The sequence below is a fragment of the Chiloscyllium punctatum genome, chromosome 17 (genome assembly GCF_047496795.1).
Source record: "Chiloscyllium punctatum isolate Juve2018m chromosome 17, sChiPun1.3, whole genome shotgun sequence".
Classification (NCBI taxonomy): Eukaryota; Metazoa; Chordata; class Chondrichthyes; order Orectolobiformes; family Hemiscylliidae; genus Chiloscyllium; species Chiloscyllium punctatum.
Genome location: NC_092755.1, coordinates 44,276,284 through 44,300,722, shown reverse-complemented (window position 1 = coordinate 44,300,722; position 24,439 = coordinate 44,276,284). Strand labels below are relative to the sequence as shown.

The following is a 24,439-nucleotide window of genomic DNA, read 5'->3' as shown; positions in this document are numbered from 1 at the left end:
TTTCATCCTCACTAGCACTCAATACTGGAGCCCCCCCAGGAGTGCGTACTCAACCCCCTACTGTATATCCATGACTGCATCGCCAAATAGAAGACTAATGCCATTTATAAGTTTGCTGATGACACCACCATAGTCGGTCAAATCTCAGATTCTTAGATGAAACAGATGGCAGACGTTAGGTGGAAGACCTGGAAAAATGGTGCACCGAAAACAACCTAGTTCTCAATGCCAGCAAAATCCAGTAACGCATCATTGATTTTCAGCAGGATGTTACTCATGCCTCCCTACACACTAACAGCAGGTGGAACGAGTGGAGAGTGTCATGCTCCTGGGAGTAGTCACCAACAACAATCTTTCTTGGACTCTTCATGTGGATGCACTGGTTACAAAGGCCCAACAACGTCTTTTGTTCCTCAGGCAGCTGAGGAAATTTGGCATGACAGCAAATACCCTTGCCAATTTTTATAGGTGCGCCATCAAGAGCATTCTGTCTGACCTGGCATGGCAACTGTACCATTCAAGATTGGAGATGGTTACAGAGAGTGGGGAACTCAGCCGGACAATCACAAAGGCCGACCTCCCATCTATAGAATCCATCTACCAGGCCCGCTGTCAAGGAAAGGCCGCCAGCATTCTCAAAGACCCATCCCACCCTGGCAATGCTTTTCTACAACCTCTACCATTGGGGAAAAGGTACAGAAGCCTGAACACATGTACCAGCTGGTTTCGCAACAGTTTCAACCCGACTGTTAGAATACTGAATGGACTCACAAACTCTTAGCACTCGCCTCAACCTGTGTTTTTGTTTTGCCGCTGTTTACCTATTACTCATCTATACTATTTAATTATGTGATCTGCCTGTATTGCTCGCAAGGCAAAGCTTTTCACTGCCTCGGTAATCGTGACAATAAATTTAATTCAATTGAAGTGGTATCTCCTCAATGGGGTGTGAACTGTTCACATGCTTCTGCATCGCGAACATCTGCACATTTTTGGCTTCAGGTCCAAATCTTCGTGTCTGTGTCCTTCTCTGTCTTTCTCTCTGATTCTTATAGACTGTCTTGGTCCTGTGTGAGTCTGAAAAATCTTAGGAAATCCAGTAGCTTAATATGAACTCTTGACCCTCCCAGCTCCATTCTAGTTTGGAATTAAACAGATAATTTAAACTGTTTACAAATTCTGATACTCTGAACTGTGAGACTTGGAGAATAACAGAAGATGCTTGTGCCATTGTCTACAGGTGTGAACATCTTGTACCTTCTCAGTAATTCTGTTGACTTGGGCTCCTCATATCTCATAGCAGCCAAATCATCTGGAATCATAGGTCACATGACATTGTTACATTTTGTCTCTTAAAGAAAGTAATCTGGGAAAATGAACAATGATCCATCCACCATGGGCGGCACGGTGGCACAGTGATTAGCACTGCCGCCTCACAGCGCCAGAGACCCGGGTTCAGTTCCCGCCTCAGGCGACTGACTGTGTGGAGTTTGCACGTTCTCCCCGTGTCTGCGTGGGTTTCCTCTGGGTGCTCCGGTTTCCTCCCACAGTCCAAAGATGTGCAGGTCAGGTGAATTGGCCATGCTAAATTGCCCGTAGTGTTAGTTAAGGGGTAGATGTAGGGGTATGGGTGGGTTGCGCTTCGGCGGGGCAGTGTGGACTTGTTGGGCCGAAGGGCCTGTTTCCACACTGTAATGTAATGTAATCTAATCTAATAAAGCTGAATTGAGCCAACCACCAGCTTGTTAGTAACTATATCATGCATCATTCCTCCGATACCTGTACTGTCCGAAAGGCTGACCTAGGCTCAGCCATTGGGCATCATTATATATTCAGTATCCACTAATATTTGAGCAAGATGTCCAGCCTGGATGTGAGGAAGTGGGAATGACATGGCACTTGCAGTCTGGAAGTGATTAAAGATTTCAAAAGGAAACTGCATGGGCGCTTGTGGCAAAGTAATGAGTGGTGAAATCTGAGCTGAAAACCGAATCTGCTAAAGAATGCTTTTATCTTTGTAATCTCTCCACCCACTAGTCTTTCTGAGCCCCATTAGCTTCTCCATCCCCCTGAACTTTTGGATGGTATAATCCATCTCTGTTTATCTAACATTCTACGGTCCAGTTAGAAGCCAGTCCTTCAGTCACATGCCATCTCAATTCTTTCTGAAAATGTCTCCCTGACAGACATACAGACTCAATAGCATGAATGGCCTTCAGTGGTAAATGATTCTGATAAGACTGCCTCTTTCCCATTACAATATTTTGTTTTGAAGCAATTGTTGACGCTGTTCCTCTGTTACACTAGCATAGATCCAACCAGAGAAAAACAATGGGTGTGCTTCATTGCAAGCCATCATTAGGTCTCTGGATTGGAATCTAGATTAGAGTGGTGCTGGAAAAGCACAGCAGGTCAGGCAGCATCCGAGGAGCAGGAAAATCGACGTTTCGGGCAAAAGCCCTTCATCAGGAATAGAGGCAGGGTGCCTGCAGAGTGGAGAGATAAATGAGAGGGGGGGGTGGAGGTGGGGAGAAAGTAGCATAGAGTACAATAGGTGAGTGAGGGTGGGGATGGAGGTGATAGGTCAGAGAGGAGGGTGGGGGAAGGTAGCAAAGAGTACAATGGGTGAATGGGGGTGGGGATGAAGATGATAGGTCAGAGAGGAGGGTGGAGTGGATAGGTGGGAAGGAAGATAGGCAGGTAGGACAGGTCATGAGGGCAGTGCTAAGCTGAAAGGTTGGAGCTGGGGTGAGGTGGGGGAAGGGGAAATAAGGAAGCTGGTGAAATCCACATTGATGCCCTGGGGTTGAAGTGTTCCGAGGTGGAAGATGAGGCGTTCTTCCTCCAGGCGTCTGGTGGTGAGGGAGCAGCGGTGGAGGAGGCCCAGGACCTCCATGTCCTCGGCAGAGTGGGAGGGGGAGTTGAAATGTTGGGCTACGGGGCGGTGTAGTTGATTGGTGCAGGTGTCCTGGAGATGTTCCCTAAAGCGCTCTGCGAGGAGGCATCCAGTCTCCCCATTGTAGAGGAGACCGCATCTGGAGTAACAGATTCAATAAATGATATTGGTGGATGTGCAGGTAAAACTTTGATGGATGTGGAAGGCTCCTTTGGGGCCTTGGATGGCAGTGAGGGAGGAGGTGTGGGCACAAGTTTTGCAATTCCTGTGATGACAGGGGAGGGTGCCAGGATGGGAGGGTGGTTTGTTGGGGGGGGCGTGGACCTGACTAGGTAGTCACGGAGGGAACGGTCTTTATGGAAGGCGGAAAGGGGTGGGGAGGGGAATATATCCCTGGTGGTGGGGTCCGTTTGGAGGTGACTGAAATGTCTTCAGATGATGTGGTTTATGCGAAGGTTGGTAGGGTGGAAGGTGAGCACCAGGGGGGTTCTGTCCTTGTTACAGTTGGAGGGGTGGGGTTTGAGGGCGGAGGTGCGGGATGTGGACGAGATGCATTGGAAGGCATCTTTAACCACGTGGGAAGGGAAATTGCGGTCTCTAAAGAAGGAAGCCATTTGGTGTGTTCTTTGGTGGAACTGGTCCTCCTTGGAGCAGATATGGCAGAGGCAGAGGAATTGGGAATATGGGTTGGCATTTTTGCAGGAGGTAGGGTGGGAAGAGGTGTAATCCAGGTAGCTGTGGAAGTCGGTGGGTTTGTAAAAAAAATGTCAGTGTCCAGTCGGTCGCCATTAATGGAGATGGAGAGGTCCAGGAAGGGGAGGGAGGTGTCAGAGATGGTCCAGGTAAATTTAAGGTCGGGGTGGAATGTGTTGGTGAAGTTGATGAATTGCTCAACCTCCTCGCGGGAGCACGAGGTGGCGCCAATGCAGTCATCAATGTAGCGGAAAAAGAGATGGGGAGTGGTGCCGGTGTAACTACAGAAGATGTACTGTTCTACATAGCCAACCCAGAGACAGGCATAGCTGGGGCCCATACGGGTTCCCATGGCTACCCCTTTGGTCTGGATTGGAATATTTTGCCTCTTGCTGGGAGCAATGAGAAGAACTGACTGTGCATCCACCAGTAGAGGGAGGTGTGTAATGGTAAATGGATATGATATGAAATGTAAGGATCCTACATTCAGAGTCCCTTCCTCAAAATTCTCACATGCATTACACAACAAAAAGTACTTATTGACTGTAGTTACAGTCTGTAGATGAGCTCAGACTATGTGATTGCATATAGGGCAAATACTAACTCCGTGTTCGCAGATTACTGGACTCCCTTTGCTTGGTTCCATCTCTTGACAATGGAGTCCCTTTTGGGTGTTTATTTGAGAATGTACAGGATTGTTATCCCTGCTTTGGATGAGGAAGGGGTAGTGGTCAGGGAAAGAATGGACAAAGTACTCAAAGAAATTGTGATTTCAGAAACACTTCTCTGATAAGATTAAATCAAGGTGGAACAAAAGGTCAGCAAATTTCTAGCATTAACTTTTGAAACATTAAAAAGTAGAAGCTAATATTATCTCACTCCTCAAATTGAGGGTATAGAGACAGACTAACAAACTGCATAGGTGTTTGTTATTCGGAGATGCCAGTGTTGGACTGGGGTATGCAAAGTTAAAAATCACACAACACCAGGTTGTGGTCCAGCAGGTTTGGTTGGGGAATCACTGGCTTTCGGGGCAACGCTCCTTCATCAGGTGATCAGGTGATTCAATCACCTGGTGGGGGAGCGTTGCTCCGGGGGCTGGTGTGTTTCCAGTTCAACCTGTTGGACTGTAGCCTGGTGTTGTGTGATTTTTATCTTAGATGTTTGTTAGTTAAGAAGAGAAAAGAATCTTGAGGCAATGAAGAAGGAAATCTCTTGACACTGGAGCTAAAAGGTGAGCTTTGAAGGAATGAGGACTTTCGTTACAACAGGTTCTGTAAATGTGCAATATTCTGATTTTAAGCAAGGTATTTCATCCTATGCCACGGAAGCAATTCCCTTGCATGGTTAAAGGATACAGACTTCTCAGGGAACTGAAAATTGGCTAAAGCACAAGTGACATCGAATAGGATAGGCGTCAGTGCTGAATATACAAATCATTTGGAATTGGGGCCATTAACAAAGTTGTGTAAGTTTGAAGATGGCAGGGTTGAAACACCTGAGAATGGGCAAAATAAATATAAAGATGTGAAGATAAAAGGTGGCTGAAGAGCAGCTAATTGTATTTAATGTAGACAAAGGCAAAGTACTGTGTAGGAAAACCAACAGTGGGAATGTGACCTTTATAGCTCTAGGCTACAGGATACACCATAAGCAACGGATTTGGGAATATTAGTGCATAGATCACTGAAACCAGCAGTGTCAGCAATGAGGGATGATGATCTCTCGAGAGGGGCAGAGAGAAAGGGCACAAATGCTTGCATAGTAATTGTTCTTCACATGCACCTGGATTATTGGCTCCAGCTGGGATTTTTCTGATCCCCTGAGTGAATTAGGAGAGTAAACTGTCTATCAAATGCTCAACGTTAATCAAGTTTTTTTCTAACTTGTCTGCTTACTTTGATATAAACTGCTGCAGGGAAAAGCCTTTAGCCATCATTCAAAACCACTATTTCACTATCGTTTCCTTTTTGTATGAAATACTGAGCTTTCTTTCATTGAGAATGGTTGGTTTTTAATGTGTTGGAATGCACTGCAAGATCACACAAACAGCAATGTGGTAATGCCAAGATAAACTGATGGTGATCAAAGGATAATAATTGGCCAGGACAGAGAGGATAACTCCCACTCTTTCAAATACTGTTGTGGGATCCTTTGTATCCCTTTCAAAGAAACAAATAACCTTGCACTTGTTATTTTCAATAATTTGGGAAAAATGAGCAGGAACTGGATATGAAATACCGTCAAACTGGTACTTGGGATGTTGGTTTGATGCCAATGTCCTTTGTACAGATGATTTATAGTTACCAGGAAAGGTCAACTTTCTCCTTCATTGTTTGCATTATATTCTGCTCTCAAAAGCTAAGCTCACAAATGTATCAGTAGTTTCAGAGGCAAAGTTCCTAAATGTGTTGGCACTCAACAAACCAAGATGATTTTTCTGGCTCAAGGGCATTGCAGAAAGGAAGATTAGTACATGTAACCTCATGGATTTTCCATGCGGCGTTTTGTTGGAACCTCAATCAACCTTTTCTTTTGCAGTAATTCTCTCACAGGTTCTCCCAATAACCCCCAATTAATATTCACTTAACCATTTCACTCTCCTGCAATATGAAGGAACTCCCCTTTTCTGTAACACTGCACCTTTACATTTGTGTCGTCCCTTTGCTGAGGTAGTTGATCAAAACTGAAACACTGGCCACACAAATCTGCAACAGATTGGGAGGATATTACATTCCTGCAAGGAATGGGCTGAAGGTAGGAGCAGGATCTCTCCCAACACTTCATTTGTCAATAATGGTTATAGACCCTGGTGTTACTGGAACCCAGGCAGGTGTCACTGCAAGGAGGGGTGAAATGAAAGATGACTGTTAGTCTCAATATATGCTTGAAATGAAGGCATCTAATATGCATATTTAATTATACATGCACATTATTTAGATTGATAAATTCTTGATGTCACAAGGAATTAAGGGCTACGGGGAGAATGTGGGTACATAGAACATAGAACATAGAAGAATACAGCGCAGTACAGGCCCTTCGGCCCTCGATGTTGCGCCGATCAAAGCCCACCTAACCTACACTAACCCACTATCCTCCATATACCTATCCAATGCCCGCTTAAATACCCATAAAGAGGGAGAGTCTACTACTGCTACTGGCAGGGCATTCCATGAGCTTACGACTCGCTGAGTGAAGAACCTACCCCTAACATTAGTCCTATATCTACCCCCCCTTAATTTAAAGCTATGCCCCCTTGTAATAGCTGACTCCATACGTGGAAAAAGGTTCTCACTGTCAACCCTATCTAACCCCCTAATCATCTTGTACACCTCTATCAAATCACCCCTAAACCTTCTTTTCTCCAATGAAAACAACCCCAAGTGCCTCAGCATTTCCTCATAGGATCTTCCTACCATACCAGGCAACATCCTGGTAAACTTCCTCTGCACCCGTTCCAGTGCCTCCACATCCTTCCTATAGTATGGCGACCAAAACTGCACACAATATTCCAGATGCGGCCGCACCAGAGTCTTATACAACTGAAGCATGACATCAGGACTCCGGAACTCAATTCCTCTACCAATAAAAGCCAGTATGCCATATGCCTTCTTCACTGCACTATTTACCTGGGTGGCAACTTTCAGAGATCTGTGTACATGGACACCAAGATCCCTCTGCTCTTCCACACTACCAAGTAGTCTACCATTAGCCCAGTAATCCATCTTTTTATTACTCTTACCAAAGTGAATCACTTCACACTTAGCTACATTGAACTCCATTTGCCACCTTTCTGCCCAGCTCTGCAGCTTCTCTATATCCCGCTGTAACCTGCCATATCCTTCCTCACTGTCTACAACTCCTCCGACTTTCGTATCATCCGCAAACTTGCTCACCCAACCTTCTAACCCTTCCTCCAGGTCATTTATAAAAATGACAAACAGCAATGGTCCCAAAACAGATCCTTGCGGAACACCGCTAGTGACGGCACTCCAAGATGAACCTTTGCCATCAACTACTACCCTCTGTCTTCTTCCAGAGAGCCAATTCCTAATCCAAACCTCCAACTCACCCTCAATGCCATATCTCTGTATTTTCTGCAGTAGCCTACCATGGGGGACCTTATCAAACGCCTTACTAAAATCCATATATACCACATCTACCGCTTTCCCCTCATCTACCTCCTTAGTCACCTTCTCAAAGAATTCAATAAGGTTTGTGAGGCACGACCTGCCCTTCACAAAACCATGCTGACTATCCTTGATCACATCATTCTTATCCAGATGTGCATAAATCCTATCCCTTACAATTCTCTCTAAGACTTTGCCCACAACAGAAGTGAGACTCACTGGCCTATAGTTACTAGGATTATCTCTACTCCCCTTCTTGAAGTGGAGTAAGTGAAGTTGAAATGCCCATCAGCCATGATTAAATGGCGGAGTGGACTCGATGGGCCGAATGACCTTACTTCGAATCCTATGTCTTATGGTCTTATGTTCTTATGGTCTTAAACAACATTCCAGGGGTTATCATTGAATTAAACCATCCACATAAATACTGTGGCTTTGAGAGCTGTTCAGAAGCTTAGAATATTGCAGCAAGTAACTCACCACCTGACTCCCAAAAGACTGTCCACCATCTGAAAGTTAGGCGTGTGATGGAATACTCCATTTGCCTGGATGAGTGCAGCTCCAACAGCAGTTACGATGTTTGACACCATCAGGACAAAGCAGTCTGCTAGGTTAGCACCTCATCTACCTCCCAAACCTTTTACTCCCTTCACCAACACGCAGTGGTTGCAGTGTTTCAGTAACTCATCAAGAATCCTTAGACAGCACCTTCCAAACCCATGACCTCTACCAGCAAGAAGAACAAGTTCAGTAGGTACGTGTGAACCCTATCACCTGCCAGTTCCTCTCTAAGTCACACTGCATCCAGACTTGGAAGTATAACACCATTCCTTCACTTGTTGGGTCAAAATAACTGCATTTTGTATTATCGCACTAACATCAGAGTTCTGAAAGGAAGATTAGATTAGATTAGATTCCCTACAGTGTGGAAACAGGCCCTTCGGCCCAACAAGTCCACACCGACCCTCTGAAGAGCAACCCACCCAGACCCATTCCCTTACATTCACCCCTGACTAATGCAAATACCTCTATAGGCAATTTAACATGGTCAATTCACCTAACTTGCACATCTTTGGACTGTGGGAGGAAACCAGAGCATCCGGAGGAAACCCACGCAGACACTGGGAGAATATGCAAACTCCACACAGACAGTCGCCCAAGGTGAGAACTGAACCCATGTTCCTGGCACTGTGAGGCAGCAGTGCTGACCACTGAGCCACCGTGCCACCCCACCGTACCACCTCTTTCAAGGGCAATTAGGATCAGGCATTAAATTCTGGCCCCGCAACACCTACGTCCTATGAAGGAATGAAACTCAAATCAGCCTGAAATAAAAATTGTGTATAAAACCTTTTTCATAGTTAAGGAGATGAAACCATCTAGTTTTGCTCAGCTAACTAAAGAACAGAATTAAACCAGTAGCCTTTCCTGACCATCTGAACCACACTGAACAATGCAGCAGGCATCCCGAAGGACTTTAGTGTTTATCAGTGAGATAGCAGTGTGAGGCAGTGCCAATTTATGCTGGCTCCCGTTGAACAAAGCTTTTGGATGTTAAGAACACCTGGGGACTTGCGTGCTTTAATTCTCAATAAATAACTTATACCGTTGAAACTGATGAGGGGGGAAAACCCCATCAAATGTGCACTTTGAAGACTGAGTGTAAAGATTGTGGAGTCTCTTGCCCTGACTTCTCTGGGACGGAGTATTTTGCCATCAGCATTTTTACAATCCATTACTGCACATGATGATGAAATGCAAACCACAATGTCTGAAGGAGATGATTAAATCCCTTTTAACTTGCCCAAACCTAATGAAACCTGTTCGTCCCAGAGGAAGCTTTGTATGTTCTGCCTGGGAGTCATTAATCCACAGTACTTGCTTTCCCACATGGTCACTGAAATGGCTCTGACTCATCTTTCTGTTTATATCTGCAATGAATCACTGCAGTCAGAGGTTCAGTGTCTGTTGAGTGAAAACACTAACATGTGACACAGCACCCAAACAACCAAGGAACAGGAGAAGCTAACTGACTGAACCCAGCTAGGGGGAATGTGAAAATCTCTCTCTCAGTTCCAACTTTTCTGAAGGAAATGCAGATTGACATTGCTACTTGATTTCAATCTGAAATGCCTGTTGTTAATTGAATGCTTTTGAAAAGGAACGGGAACTGGAACACTTCACACTCGATTCTTAGCAGTGCCCCTCAGTTCAAGTGGTTGATCAAAATCCCAAATCCAACCTTGGTCAATTGATTACAGAAGGATCTTGGGGTTCAAGACCACAGCTCCCTGAAAGTGGCCATGCAAGTAGATGGGGTGGAATAGACGGGATATGGCATGCCGGCCTTTATTGGTCGGGGAATTGAGTACAGGAGTCAGAATGTCATGTTGCAATCTATAAGACTTTGCTTAGGCCACAATTAATTAAGAGTATTGCGTTCAATTCTGGTCACCACATTACAGGAAGGATATAGAGGCTTGGGAGAGGGTGCAGAAGAGGTTTACCAGGATGCTGCCTGAATTAGAGGGTGTGAGCTATAAGGAGAGACCATAGAACATAGAACTGAACAGCACAGAAATGAGCCCTTCGGCCCACGACGTTATGCCAAACATGACGCCAAATTAAACAAATCCTTTCTGCCTGCCCTTAGTCGATATCTCTCCATTCCTTGCATATGCTTATCTAAAAGTCCCTTAAAAGGCCCTATTATATCTGACTCCACCACTACCCCTGGCAGCGCATTCCATGCTCCTACCACTCTCTGTGTAAAACTTGCCCCTCATATCTCCTTTGAACTCTTTCCCCCCCCCCCCCCCCCCCCCCCCCACACCACCGCCGCCACCTGGGAAGAAGATTCTGACCGTCAACTCTATCTATGCATCTCATAATTTTATAGATGTCTATCAAGTCTCCCCACAGCCTCTGCTGCTCCAGAGAAAACAACCTGAGGGTGCAACAGAGGCTTACCAGGATGCTGTCTATGTTAGAGGGAATGAGGTATAAGGAAAGGCTAGAAAAACTCATATTGTTTTCTCTGGAGTGGCAGAGGCTGAGGGGAGACTTGATAGAAGTCTATAAATGAAATGTGTAGATAGGGCTGATGGTCAGAATCTTTTTCCTGGAGTTGAAATGAGGGGCAAGATTTATATAGTCAGTAGTAGGCGTCTGGGATGCACTGCCAGTGCTGGTGGTTGAGGCAGATGTAATAAGGGCATTTAAGGGACTTTTAGATAAGCAAGGAATGGAAGGAGATTAATAATTCTGCCTACCAAGGGTAGGCAGAAGGGACTAATTTATTTGACATCATGTTCAGCACAACACTGTGGGCCAATGGGCCCGGTCGTGTGCTGTACTGTTCTATGTCTTATGTTCTAGTGATTGCAACAAGGTCAGCCAGCCTTCAAAGTAAGGACAGCTCCATACCACCCATCATCCAGATAACGCAATCCAAACTTTGAAGGCTAGCTGACCTCATTTCAATCACTACAAGAATGATCCCTGTTTCTCCATTTAATTAAAATCTGTTGCTTTCCATAAATGTTGTTCTTTTTCATGAAATCCAACTAATTCTCCGTTCCTGAACATTCCAGGGCTGGAGTCATGAACTGAGTCTCCCCAGTCAGAAGCAGAGGCCTGGGAGATGGCAATTCCAGTCCCATCACAAGGATCTATTGCAACCAACTGAACATGCTTTTCAGAACAGTGCTGGGGCTACCTCAGCATTCCTTAATCCTCGCCGCTGTGGTGTTCCTGATCTGCCATCTGGGAAAAATATCCAACATGGCTCCTCAAAAAGGAAACGACGCTTTGTGCTGGCAGGAGGACGGTGGAACAAAACTGACCTAACATATAAGTAGGAGATTACTCTTTATAGAATTACCCAGGATCATACTGTACCCAGTGATGCAGATAGGTTTGCTCTATGTTAACCCTTGTAATGTATGCCATGAACAGTGGATGTTTAGTCCGATATTTTGTAGTTTACATACTGACAATCGTATTTACATTGTGTCTGTGTAAGTATGTGATATTGTAGCAATCTGGGTTCTGTGCTCCCTGAGATTACATTGCATACATATAGCTGCCCAAACACCAACACATTGAGTGAAGACCATTCAGTAACCTTTTTATATTAGAATGTTGAATGTTGTGATATCATGTAACTTTCTTAAAGGTACAGTGCTTGTGTGGTCAGGAACCTATGCCATAATACAACATACTGACCATCCCAAGGGGACTCTACCAGGGATTATACTGAACCTTGTCCATCCAGTTTCCTATCACTTTGCCAATTTCCTGTCCATTTTGCAACTGTTCCCTTTTTATTCCATGAGCTATAACATTTTGCTCTCAAGTCTGTGTAGCTTTGTATCAAAGTTAGAAATCACACATCACCAGGTAAAAGTCTAGCAGGTTTATTTGGAAGCACTAGCTTTCAGAGCGCTGCACCTTCATCAGGTGAAGGAGCAGCGCTGTGAAAGCTAGTGCCTCCAAATAAGCCTATTGGACTATAACTTGGTGTTGTGTGATTTTTAACTTTGTCCACCCCAGTCCAACACCAGCTCCCCTACATCATAGCTTTGTATCGGATGTCTTCTGGAAGTCCATGTCCATCAGATTAACAACATTGTGCACCTCATCCTTCTCCGCTACCCCATCAAATAACTCCATCAGGTTAATTTAATATGACTTTCCTTAAGAAATCAATGCTGGCCGTATTACTTGCAGTTGTCCATGTCGCTATTTAATTCTGTTCTTGATCATAATTTGTAGAAACATCTCCACCACCAAGGTTTATCTAAGGTCTGTAGTTGCATGGCCTATTCATAGAAACCCTACAGTGTGGAAACAGGCCATTTGGCCCAACAAGTGCACACTGACACTCTGAAGAGTAACCCACCCACCAAAACCCATTCCTCTACTCTATTAATCTACATTTACTCCTGACTAATGCATCTAACCTACATATCCCTGAATACTTTGGGCAATTTTATCATGACCAATTCACATCACCTGCACATCTTTGGATTGTGGGAGGAAACTGGAGCACCCGGAGGAAACCCACGCAAACACAGGGAGAATGTGCAAATTCAGTCACCTGAGGCGGGAATTGAATCCAACTCCCTGGGGCTGTGAGGCAGCAGTGCTAATCATTGAGCTTCTGTGCCACTTATTGTTATACACTTTTGAGCTGGGTGTAATCTTTGCAATTCTCCAATGCTTTGAGTCGAAGGATGACCAGAAAAGGTCTTGCCGTTGCCTCCACAATTTCCAGCCTTTCTTCCTTCAGTAGCTTTAGATGCATCTCATCCAATCCCAGTGCTTTGTCACTTCTAAATATGGATAGCCTATGTAATACCTCCTTATCGATTGTTAAACCTTCAGGAGTCTTAACTGCTTCCTCATTCACCAGTGCTTTCTTCCTTTTGTAAAGACAGTACCTGTATTCATTTAACATCCCAGTTATGCCTGTGTAATTCCCTACTTTGGCCTAAATCGGCCACACTCCTCCACTTACTCCCTTTTTTGCTTTGTGTTTGCTTAAAAGAGACATTTAGATTATTTTTTATTGGCTGTCACTCTCTTTCTGTTCTTCCTCCCTTTTTGCTTCATTAATTTGCTATTTTACTTCGTAACTGAACTTACTGTATTTGACCTGATTCTCGGTTGTATTATCTTATCTGACACTTGATGCTTCTATTTTTCCTTCACCTTAATCTGTATCTCTTTTGTCATCCACAGGACTCTGGAGTGCTTTGCTTTATCTTTGCCCTTTATGGAAAATCTATCTTGATTGTCCAAAGCTAAAAGGCAGCTATAGCTTTTCCTGCCATCCTTTGATTCAGTCTATCTGGGTCAGATCCATTCTTGGTCCATTGAAGTTGGCTTTCCCCTGTTAACTATTCTTACTCTAGAATGTTCTTTAATCTGTTCCATAGTCTGCCTAAACCTTTTATGGGGATGGTGATTACTGATTCCCCATAGCCTATCCATCATCTACAAGGTACAAGTCAGGAATATGTTGGGATACTCCCCATTTGCCTGGATGTGTGCAATTCCAATAACACAAAATTCAAGATTATCCAGGACAAAGGGACCATCTTGATGGGGATCATATTTCACATCTTCAACATTCACTCCCTTCACCACTTGGCACAATAGCACAGATGCACTGCAGTAACTCACCAAACCTCCTGCAGTAGCACCTTTTAAAACACCACAACTACTGCCGTTTTCAAGGGTAACTCAGGATGGACAATTAATGATGGACCAGCCAGCAATGCCCACGCCCTGAGAAGAATATTTTATGGGTCTTCTAGAGTCAATGTCGAGTTCAAAAACTTTAGGCCAACTGCTCTTTTCCATTATTTTCTTTTCTTTACTTGTTTGTTTTTCACCTATTTTTACTTTCAGATAACATCACGTCTTTCAATTTTTGTTCCTATCTTGCATTTCCTGAGCATCCCGTATTCAGGAATATTTAGCACCCAGTATTACCCTTCCTCAAGCCAGGTCTGTTATTTCGACAACATGATATTTCCGCAGAGTAATCTCTGCCCATAACTCCCCAATTCTAAGTACAGTATCACATTCCCTAAATTCACATAAACACACTGTAATCCTGATTAGACTTTATTCCTTTCTCCCTTACTACTTCCTACTGTAGTGTTATTTATCTCTTCTGGTATTGTTGCACCTTGCTATTCTGTTCTGATGTTACTTTCTTCCCCATACCCTACAAACTTTAAATTCACCCCAGTAACACCAGCAGGAAGTTCTATTTAGCTGTGGTACTTTGGCTTTTAAAATTGAGATAGTTATTGGCCCTAACAAAGCTACAAATTGATGATCTGCCTTTATGTTTTAGTTGAGTTGATTGGGAGATCCTGAATATATCTCTAATAGCATCCTGGAAATATTCAGTACTGAGGGCTGTGGTCGCTTTCAAAGCTATTCAATATACAGTGCCATCAGGCAACCAGTTTTCCTATAGGTGACAGGATGTAACTGCCATCTTATTAGCAGCATCCAGAAACATGGCTGTCAGCAATCCAAGAAATGGAATGTTGGCTTGTACTTCCAGCTGGGTATTGTCTCTGAGTTATCCTTTTTGTTGTACCCTCTCTGATTACCAATTCTAGGCCCCAGCACGGTGACTGTATTGTTGCAAATGATCACCTAGCTCCTGCTCCCTGATCCCCCTCGGCCCAAAAGCAAGTTCCATCCTGATCCTAGTCTCAATATCTTCATAATGCAGAAATGAATCTCTTGCCAAGGCAAAGCCTTTTCCACTGGAGGGAGTCATAGTTATATACAATAGGAACAGCCCTTCAGCCCACCATTAAACACCAAACTACATTAATTTCATTTACCTGCACTTGGTCCATAGCCTACTATGCCCTTGCATTTTAAGTGCTCATCCAAGTGCTCCTTAAATGTTGCGAGAGTCCTCGCCTCCACCAATTTGTCAGGTAGCAAATTCCATATTTCTGCCATCCTCTGGGTGAATTTCTTGTTCTCCCTAACCCTTACTCCTCACTTTAAACTTATGCCCTCTGGTCTCAGACATATCTGCCATGGGGAAAAGATCCTCTTGAGCCACCCTTTCTGCCCTTCTCATATTTTTATATACCTCAAGCAGAATCCCTCAACCCCGAGCTTCCTCTGCTCCAAGGATCTTTCCTTTCAGTCCAATAGTGTGGTGACCAGAGTTGCACAGAGAACCTCTTAGAGGTAAGAAAGCAGCCCTGTCATTCATGGCTCTAATAGAATAATAATTGCTGTATTCATCACTCTCTACTTGACTTCCAAAGAGTTCCATTAACTACAATTCTATTCATGCTGTTGGTTCAATGATAAATTTCAGAAAGCTCAGGAAACCTGTGGATCCATGTTCTCTGGAGTTTCTATTTGTGTCTGACCAGCTTGTTGTACTGTGCAGTGTCTTTACAACTACCACATCTTTGCACACATTGTGAAGAGCACATTGCTTGTGTGCTGTGTGGCTGTTTGTTCTCCACATGGGGATTTCCCAATCAGAGAGAAAGTTGCTGCATATTCATTGTTAGATTTGAACAAGCTTTAAAATATTGTTGAAACTGATTAATGAATAAACAATGTTTAAATTACTAACCAACCTCCCCTGGAGTTGACGTATAGCTGCTAAATGAGGGCAGGTTCAGCACAGGCCCAGACCTGCCAACTACTTTGGTGAACTTAATCTCCCACCACCACCACTTACAGAAAGACTGTTATCCCTGGTTAAAATTTCATCGAACGCGCCTAGGGGGTTTGTCAATGTTGACAGCTCCTGAAGTGTTGAACTATACAAAGCAGCAAGGTTGCTGCACATCTGACTGAACCCCTCACTCTCTCAGAATAAACTATCACAGGTTTCTATTTTTTTCTAGAATAGTGCGATTTCCTTGGCAACTCAACCAAGTAAAAGTAAGACAAGCTATTGCTGAAGCAGTGAGAGTGTGGAGTGATGTGACTCCCTTGACATTTACCGAGGTACAAGACACCAGTGCTGATATTATCATTGAGTTTACACGGTAAGAGTCACTGAGGATGGAGAGAGAACCCTCTGTTCCACATCCGCAACTGAAATGCAGTCGATGAAGATATTTAGTTGATAGCAGGTCCAGAACAGTTCTAGGAGAAAGTGACGACTGCAGATGCTGGAGATCAGAGCTGAAAATGTGTTGCTGGAAAAGCGCAGCAGGTCAGGCAGCATCCAAGGAACAGGAGAATCGACGTTTTGGGCATAAGCCCTTCTTCCTCGAAGAAGGGCTTATGCCCGAAACGTCGATTCTCCTGTTTCTTGGATGCTGCCTGACCTGCTGCGCTTTTCCAGCAACACATTTTCAGCCCAGAACAGTTCTAACCCGGACTCGGTACCAGTGTGAGATGAGAGGCTATCATGTAGGCTGTTTGAGAAGGCATTGGTTTCATGGTATTATCACCAGACTATTAATCCAGAAACTCAGCATATATTGTGGGGACCTGGTTCAGATGCCATTGTGGCAGATGGTGGAATTCGAATTCAGCAAAGAATCTGGAATTAAGCATCTAATGATGACCATGAAGCTATTATGGATAAAGAGTGGAGCTGGAAATAGCACAGCAGGTCAAGCAGCGTCAGACCAGAAGGTGACTCAATGTTTCAGGTCAGAACCTTTCATCAGGACTGGGGGAGGGGAAGGGGGTTCCAAATAAATAGAGGGAGGGAGAAGGGTCTGTGGGAAAGATGGGTAGGATGGTGATAGATTGATGCAGGTAGCTGTGATTGGTCAGTGGGAAGGGTGGAGTGGATGGGTGGGGAAGAAGATGGACAGGTAGAGTCAAGTTAAGAGGGCAGAGTGGAGAGGGGGAAGCTGGGCCTAGTATGAGGTTGGGGGGGGGGGGGGGGGGCCGGTGTGTGGGGAGATTTGGAAGCTGGTGAATTCTATGTTAAGGCTGTATGGTTGTAAGCTCCCGAGGCAGAAGATAAGGTGTTCTTTCTCCAGTTTGCATGAGCCAACCATCCAGAGACCGAGCGCAAACTCAGGAACTGGTTCAGGGAACACTTATGGTCCATAAGCTCCAAGTCAACTCCACCTTCTGGTTGCCATCCATTTCAACTCCCCCTCCCGCTGCCGCAATGACATGTCCATCCTGCCCCCTTCTCCCCCACACCCCGGTCAACACAAGGCCACACACAAACTGGAGGAAGAACACCTCATGTTCCGCCTAGAGAGCTTACAACCATACAGCCTTCCCACAGAATTCACCAGCATCCTAACCTTCCCACCCCCCACCTCATTCCAGCCCTCTCTCCCCACCCCTACCTTAACCTAACCCTATTGTCCATCTTCCTTCCCACTTATCTGCTGGACCCTTCCTACTGATCACTCACAGCCACCTCCTACCTGCATCCACTGATCACAATCCCATCCACCTTTCCCTAGCCCCACCCCTACCTCTATTTCTCAGCCCCCTTCCCCTCCCCCAGTTCTGATGAAAGATTCTGACCTGAAATGTTGAGTCCCCTTCTCCTCTGATGCTGCTTGACCTGCTGTGCTTTTTCCAGCTCAATTCATTCTGACTTTCCAGCATCTGCAGTCCTCACTATCTCCATGATCTCCATTACCTGTATGGTCAATTGTTGGGAAAAACTCATCTGGTTTCCTAATATCCTTTAGGGAAGGAAATCTGTCATCTTTACCTGGTCTGGCTTACATGTGCTGACTCTGAACTGCCCTCTGGCCAATAGGGATGGGTAATAAATACTGGCCTAGCCAGAGATGGCCACATCCCATGAGTGAATACAGCAAATGACCAAGTGCTGGGAGGCAGCTTTCTAACTGGGCCCAGCAAAGTGGGAAATTGCTGTGCAGATTCGCACTGACAATGTGCCTTTGCCATCGTTACTTGGAATTTGAGATTTTCTTTCCGACAAAAGTGAATATAAAATACTTACCTCGTGAATTGGCAGAGCGAAGGCTGGATATGGGTGGAAGCGGGCACTGGGGACCGCTGGCTAAGTGAACTAATATTTTCGGGCAGTGGCTAAAACTGAAAGAGTACATATGTAGTGTCTCCCACCCGTCCTCCTCTTCTAACCAAAAAAACAAAGACTCTGTATGGAGGGTTGGTAAAGTAAGGCTTTTTAAAAATCCCATTTAGAGCACAGGGGATGGCCAATGCATGGTCTTCTTGCAGGATGTTGAAGGTAAGGTTTACCATTAGTGTCCCTACTGACATCACCTGCGAGAAGTGCACCCAACTCCAGCTCCTCACAGACCGTGTTAAGGAACTGGAACCGAATGAACTTCAGATCATTTGAGAGACTGAGGGGCTGATTGAGAGAAGTTACAGGGTCTGTGCCGAAATGGGTCGCGCCAAATCGGCCACGCCGAATCGCTCACTCCAAAGTGGCTGCGCCGAATGGTCCTACACCACCTGTGGCCGTTCCCCTCAATAATAAGTATACTGCTTTGGATATTGTTAGGGGGGACAATCTACCAGGGAAAAGCCATAGTGGTCAGGTTTGGGGCACTGAGCCTGGCTCTGTGCCTCAGAAGGGAAGGGGGGAGAATAGGAGAGTGATAGTGATAGGAGATTCAATGGTTAGAGGAACAGACAGGAGATTCTGTAGTTGCGAACAAGACTCCTGGATGGTATGTTGCCTCTGGGTGTCAAGGTCAGTGATGTCTCAGATTAAGTCTGCATTGTTCTTAAGGGCAAGGTACAGAAGTCATGCTCCACATCGGTACCAATGACATAGCTAGGAAAAGGGATGAGGACCTGAAAAGTGAATATAGAGAGTTAGCTTGGAAGCTAAAAGGCAGGCCAAGCAGAGCATAATCTCAGGGTATTACTGGTGCACGGGCTAGTGAGGCGAGGAACAGAAAGCGAGTGCAGCTGAACATGTGGCTGCAGAGGTGGTGTAGGAGGGAGGGCTTCAGATATGTTGATCATTGGGACACCTTCTGGGGAAGGTGGGACCTGTACAACGAGGACAGTTTGCACCTGAACTGGAGAGATACCAATATCTTGGGTGGGAGGTTTGCTACTGCTCTTTGGGAGGGTTTAAATTAGTTTGGCAGGGGGATGGGAACTAGAACCACAGATCAGTAAATGGGGTAGCTGGTGAACAGGCAGATACAGTGTGCAGAGAATCTGTGAGGAAGGATAGACAGTTGCAGTCAGTGTGTCTATTTTAACACAAAAAGTGTTGAGAATAAGGGTGATGAACTTAGAGAATGGATCAGTACTTGGAGCTACAATGTTGTGCCCATTACGAAGACTTGGATATCACATGGGCAGGAATGGTTGTTGGATGTTCCAGGGTTTAGATATTTCAAATAGAATAGGGAGGGAGGCAAAATAAGTGGGGGATTGGTATTGCTAATCAGGGATGGTATCATAGCTGCATCAAGGGAGGCCATCGAAAAGGGTTTGTCTACAGAGTCAGTATGGGTGGAAGTCAGAAATAGGAAAGGATCAGTCACTTTATTGGGAGTTTTCTATAGAACCCCCCCCCCCCCCCCCTCCCCACTCCCCCAACAACAACAGAGATGTGGAGGAGCAGATTGGGAGGCAGAGTTTGGAAATGTGCAGAAGGAGCAGGGTTGTTGTCATGGGTGACTTGATCTTGCTTAGTGAAAATTGTTTGGAAAGAACAGATTTTGTTAGGTGTTCAGGAAGAATTCCTGACTCAATATGTAAATAGGCTGACTGGAGGGGTGGCCATATTGGTTTGGTGCTTGGCAACGAACCAGGTCTGGTTTCAATTTGCTCAGTGGGAGACCATTTCAGTGATTGTGATCACAACTCCCTGACCTTTACTACAGTCACAGAGAGGGATCAGAGCAGGTGGTATGGGAAAATATTTAATTGGGAGGTGTTCTCAGGGAAATGCACAACAGAAATGTGGAGGTTGTTTAGGGAGCACTTGCTGCGAATGTTGGGTAGGTTTGTCCCACTGATTCAAGGAAGGGATAGTAGGGTGAAGGAACCTTGCATGACAAGAGTTGTGCAATGTCAAGAGGAAGAAAGAAGCTTGCTTAAAGTTGAGCAAGCAAGGATCAGAGAGGGGTCTAGAGTGTTATAAGGTAACTGGGAATGTACTGAAGAAGGGACTTAGGAGAGATAGAAAGGGGCATGAAAAAGCCATGGTGGGTAGGATTAAGGAAAATCCCAAGGGGTTCTACTCTTGTGTGAGAAACAAGAGGATGGCCAGAATGAAGGTAGGGATGATAAGGGTTAGTGGAGGGGACTTGTGCCTGGAGTAAGAGGAGGTAGGGACGATCCTTAATGAATACTTTGCTTCAATATTCACTAGTGAGAGGAACCTTGTCATTTGTGAGGAGAGCATGAAACAGGCTGATATGCCCGTGGGCCAGACAGGATATACCCTAGGTTACGACAGGAAGTGAGGGAAGAGATTGCCGCTCCTTTGGCGATGATCTTTGCGTCCTCACTGTCCACTAGAGAAATACCAGATGATGGAGGGTGGCAAGTGCTATTATCTTGTTCAAGAAAGGGAATAAGGATAACCCTGGGAATTACAGGTGAGTCAGTCTTATGTCTGTGGTGGGCAAAGTATTGGAGAGGATTCTGAGATACAATATTTAAGATTTTTGGAAAAGTATAGTTTGATTACAGATAGCATGGCCTAGTGAGGGGCAGATCTTGCCTCACAAGTGTTATTGAATTCTTTGAGGATGTGACCAAACACATTGATGAAGGTAAAGCACTGGATTTGGTGTATATGAATTTTAGCAAGGCTTATTCAGAACATAAGGAGGCATAGGATGAAGGAAAAATTGGCTGTCTAGACACAGAATTGGTTGGCCCATAGAAGACAGAGGATGATAGTAGATGGAAGGTATTCAACCTGGAGTTCGGTGATCAGTGGTGTTCTGCAGGGATCCGTTCTGAGACCTCTGCTCTTTGTGATTTTTAACAAAGGGATGATGAAGTGGAAGGGTAGGTTAGTAAGTGCCGATGAACGCAGATTGATGGAGTTGTGGATAGTGTGGAGAACTGTTGTAGATTGCAACGGGACACTTGACAGGATGCAGAGCTGGGCTGATAAGTGGCAGATGGAGTTCAACCTGGCAAAGTGTGAAGAGATTCATTTTGGAAGGTCGAATTTGAATGTAGATTACAGTGTTAAAGGCAGGATTCTTGACAGTATCGAGAAATAGAGGGATCTTGGGGTCCACATCCATAGATACCTCAAAGTTGCCATCCAATTTGATAAGGTTGTTAAGAAGGCATATAGTGTGTTGGCTTAGATTAGCAGGGGGATTGAATTTAAGAGCCGTGAAGTTATGCTGCAGCTCTACAAACTCCTGGTTAGGCCACACTTGGAATATTGTGTTCAGTTTTGGTCTCCTCATTATAAAAAGTATGTGGAAGCTTTGGAGAGTGTGCAGAGGAGATTTACCAGCATGCTGCCCGGACTGGAGGGCATGTCTTATGAAGAAAGGTTGAGGGAGCTGGGGCTTTTCTCATTGGAGCGAAGAAGGATGAGAGGTGACTTGATAGAGGTGTACAAGATGTTGAGAGGCCTAGATAGAGTGAATAGCCAGAGACTTTTTCCCAGGGCGGAAATGTCTATCACATGGGGGCATTATTTTAAGGTGTTTGGAGGAAGTTTTGAGGGGAGATGTCAGAGGTAGGTTTTGTAGACTGAGGGTGGTGGGTGCATGGAATGCACTGCCAGCAGGGACATTGGACCAACTCTTGGATAGGCACATGGATGATAGTAAAATGAAAGGTTTGTGGGTTAGTTTGATCTTAGAATAGGATAAAAGTTCAGCACAACGTTGAGGGCCAAAGGGACTGCACTGTACTGTTCTATGTTCTCGGGGTGGGGGGGGGGGGTAGAGTAGCAGGAATGACGTAAGCAAGCAATGGCAGACATTTTAGGGAGGTAATTTATGACTCGCAGCAAAAATCAGAAGGAAAGATTCTGAGAGGGACGAACCAACTATGGCTAACCAAGGAAGTTGAGGAGAGTATTAAGTTGAAAGAAAAGCCTTCAAGGAGGCCCAAGTCATGATAGCCCTGAAGACTGGGATAAATTCAGAATCCAGGAAAGGATAACTTAAAAAAAAAAGAGAAATTATGACACAAATTAGCAAGATATACAAAAACATATAAGAGCTTCTTTAAATATATAAAAAGGAAGAGAGAGGTTGAGGTGATCATAGGCCCCTTGGAAAATGAATCTGGGGAATTGGTTATGATTAGGTTAGATTCCCTACAGTGTGGACACAGGCCATTTGGCCCAACAAGTCCATACCTCTGAAAAGTAACCCACCCAACCCCATTCCCCTATATTTACCCCAACTAATGCACCTAACACTATGGGTAATTTAGCATGGCCAATTTATGTGGCCTGCATATCTTTGGATTGTGGGAGGAAATCCACACTGACACAAGGAGAATGTGCAAACTCCACACAGACAGTCGTCCAAGACAGGAATTGAACCTAGATCCCTGGTGCTGTGAGGAAGCAGTACTAACCACTGGGCCACTGTGGGGAATGAGGAAATGGCACAGCAGTTAAACAGATAGTTTGCATCAGTCTTAATGGGGGAAGATACTTTGAGGATCCCATTAATACTGAAGAATTAGCAAGTTTTGAGAAGATTTGTAGCTCTGGTTGAGGTTTTGGATGTAGGTTTTGCTCGCTGAGCTGGAAGATTCATTTCCAGACATTTCATCAACCTACTAGATAACATCTTCAGAATACTGAAGAATGCGGATAAGAAATTAAGTACCATCACCATCACTAAAGAAACAGTATTAGATAAGTTAATCGGTGTAAAGGCAGATAAGTCCTCTGGCCCTGATAACTTACATTCTAGGATCCTGAAAGAAGTAGCTACAGAGATGGTGGATGCCTTGGTTGTAATTTTCAAAATTTCTTGAATTCTGGAGAAGTACCAGAGGGTTGGAAAACAGCCAATGTGACACCTCTATTCATAAAGGGACGGAGGCAAAATGCAGGTAACAATAGGTTGGCTAGCCTAACATCTATTGTTGAAAAAATGTCTGAATCAATTATTAAGAAAGTAAAAGCAGAATATTTAGAAAAAACGTAATCTAACTTAGCAGAGTCAGCATGACTGCATTAAAGGGAAATTGTGTCTGATGAATTTGAGAGTTTTTCATTGAAGTCTCAAGTAGAGTGGATAGAAGGGGGACCAGTATTTGGACTTCAAGAATGCATTTCACAAGGTACCTCTCAAAAGGTTAAGTCATAAGAGCCCATAGTGTTGAAAGTAGTATTTGGCATTGGTAAAGAATTGGCTCATGGAGAGGAATCAGCAAGTGGGTATAAGGGGTTCTTTTTCAGGTTGGGTGACCTGGGTTCCACTGGGATCAGGGATGGGACCACAACTGTTTACAATATATATGAAAGTCTTGGAGGAAGTGAATGTACAGGGGCCAAATTTGTCAATAACACGATGTGGAAAGGTGAGAGAGATAAAAACAGTTTACAGGGAGATTGATATGTTAAGTGATTGGGCAAAAAGTTGGCAAATGGAGTATAATATGGGAAAGTATGAAGTTGTTCATTCTAGAAGGGTGAACAAAAAAAGAAAAAGTTCCTATTTCTTCTGATCTTATGGGTTCCCAAGGATGGTTACTGTTCAAAGCATTCAGTGCCCAATCAAGGGACCTCTAATGTGAGAAAGGAGTTGCCCACTGAAAGCCCTGTTGACTATTTCCTCTTCTCACCCCCTAAGAATCCTTTCCCACCATCTATCCCCTGTGCTGACTGTCTCTTCAATCTCAGCTCTCAGATGGGTGTTATACCAGCAGCAGGCAACACCTAAGGGTGCTGCTGAGTACAGAAGAGCTGACTGTTTAACTCCTGTGGAGATGACCTCAGAGTTCTGGGGGGCATTCTCTTGAGACTAGCAGATGTTCCACTGTAAGCCTGTTAATACCCAAAATGCAGCAGACCTCCTCAAAAAAGGTCAGTGCAGAATCTCCAGTCAAAACCCCAGTCACGTCCACACGATTCTGCCCTGTTGGCCTTTTCAGAAGGGTATGTTTGTTGCGGTGTTGAGTTTTGAGACAAAAAGATCTGCAACAGAGAAAAGGACCCTTTGAGTCCTCGTTCCACGGTCCACAGGACCACTGCCAGTTAAAAACAACCACCAAACTGTTCTAATCCCATTTTCCAGCACTTGGCCCCCAGCCTTAT

At 44.7% G+C, this 24,439-nt stretch overlaps 1 protein-coding gene across 2 annotated transcripts in view; it reads left to right on the top strand.

Annotated features, from left to right (window-relative positions):
- Window positions 1-24,439, top strand: part of mmp11a (matrix metallopeptidase 11a) — a 94,323-nt gene that overhangs the window by 34,012 nt on the left and 35,872 nt on the right. The window contains exons 2-3 of one of the 2 annotated variants that reach the window (XM_072587025.1): window positions 11,313-11,575; window positions 16,134-16,277. In XM_072587025.1, coding sequence (XP_072443126.1) covers window positions 11,313-11,575; window positions 16,134-16,277 — 407 coding nt within the window. The remainder of the gene's footprint in view (window positions 1-11,312; window positions 11,576-16,133; window positions 16,278-24,439) is intronic. The other variant, XM_072587026.1, reaches the window with a different exon arrangement.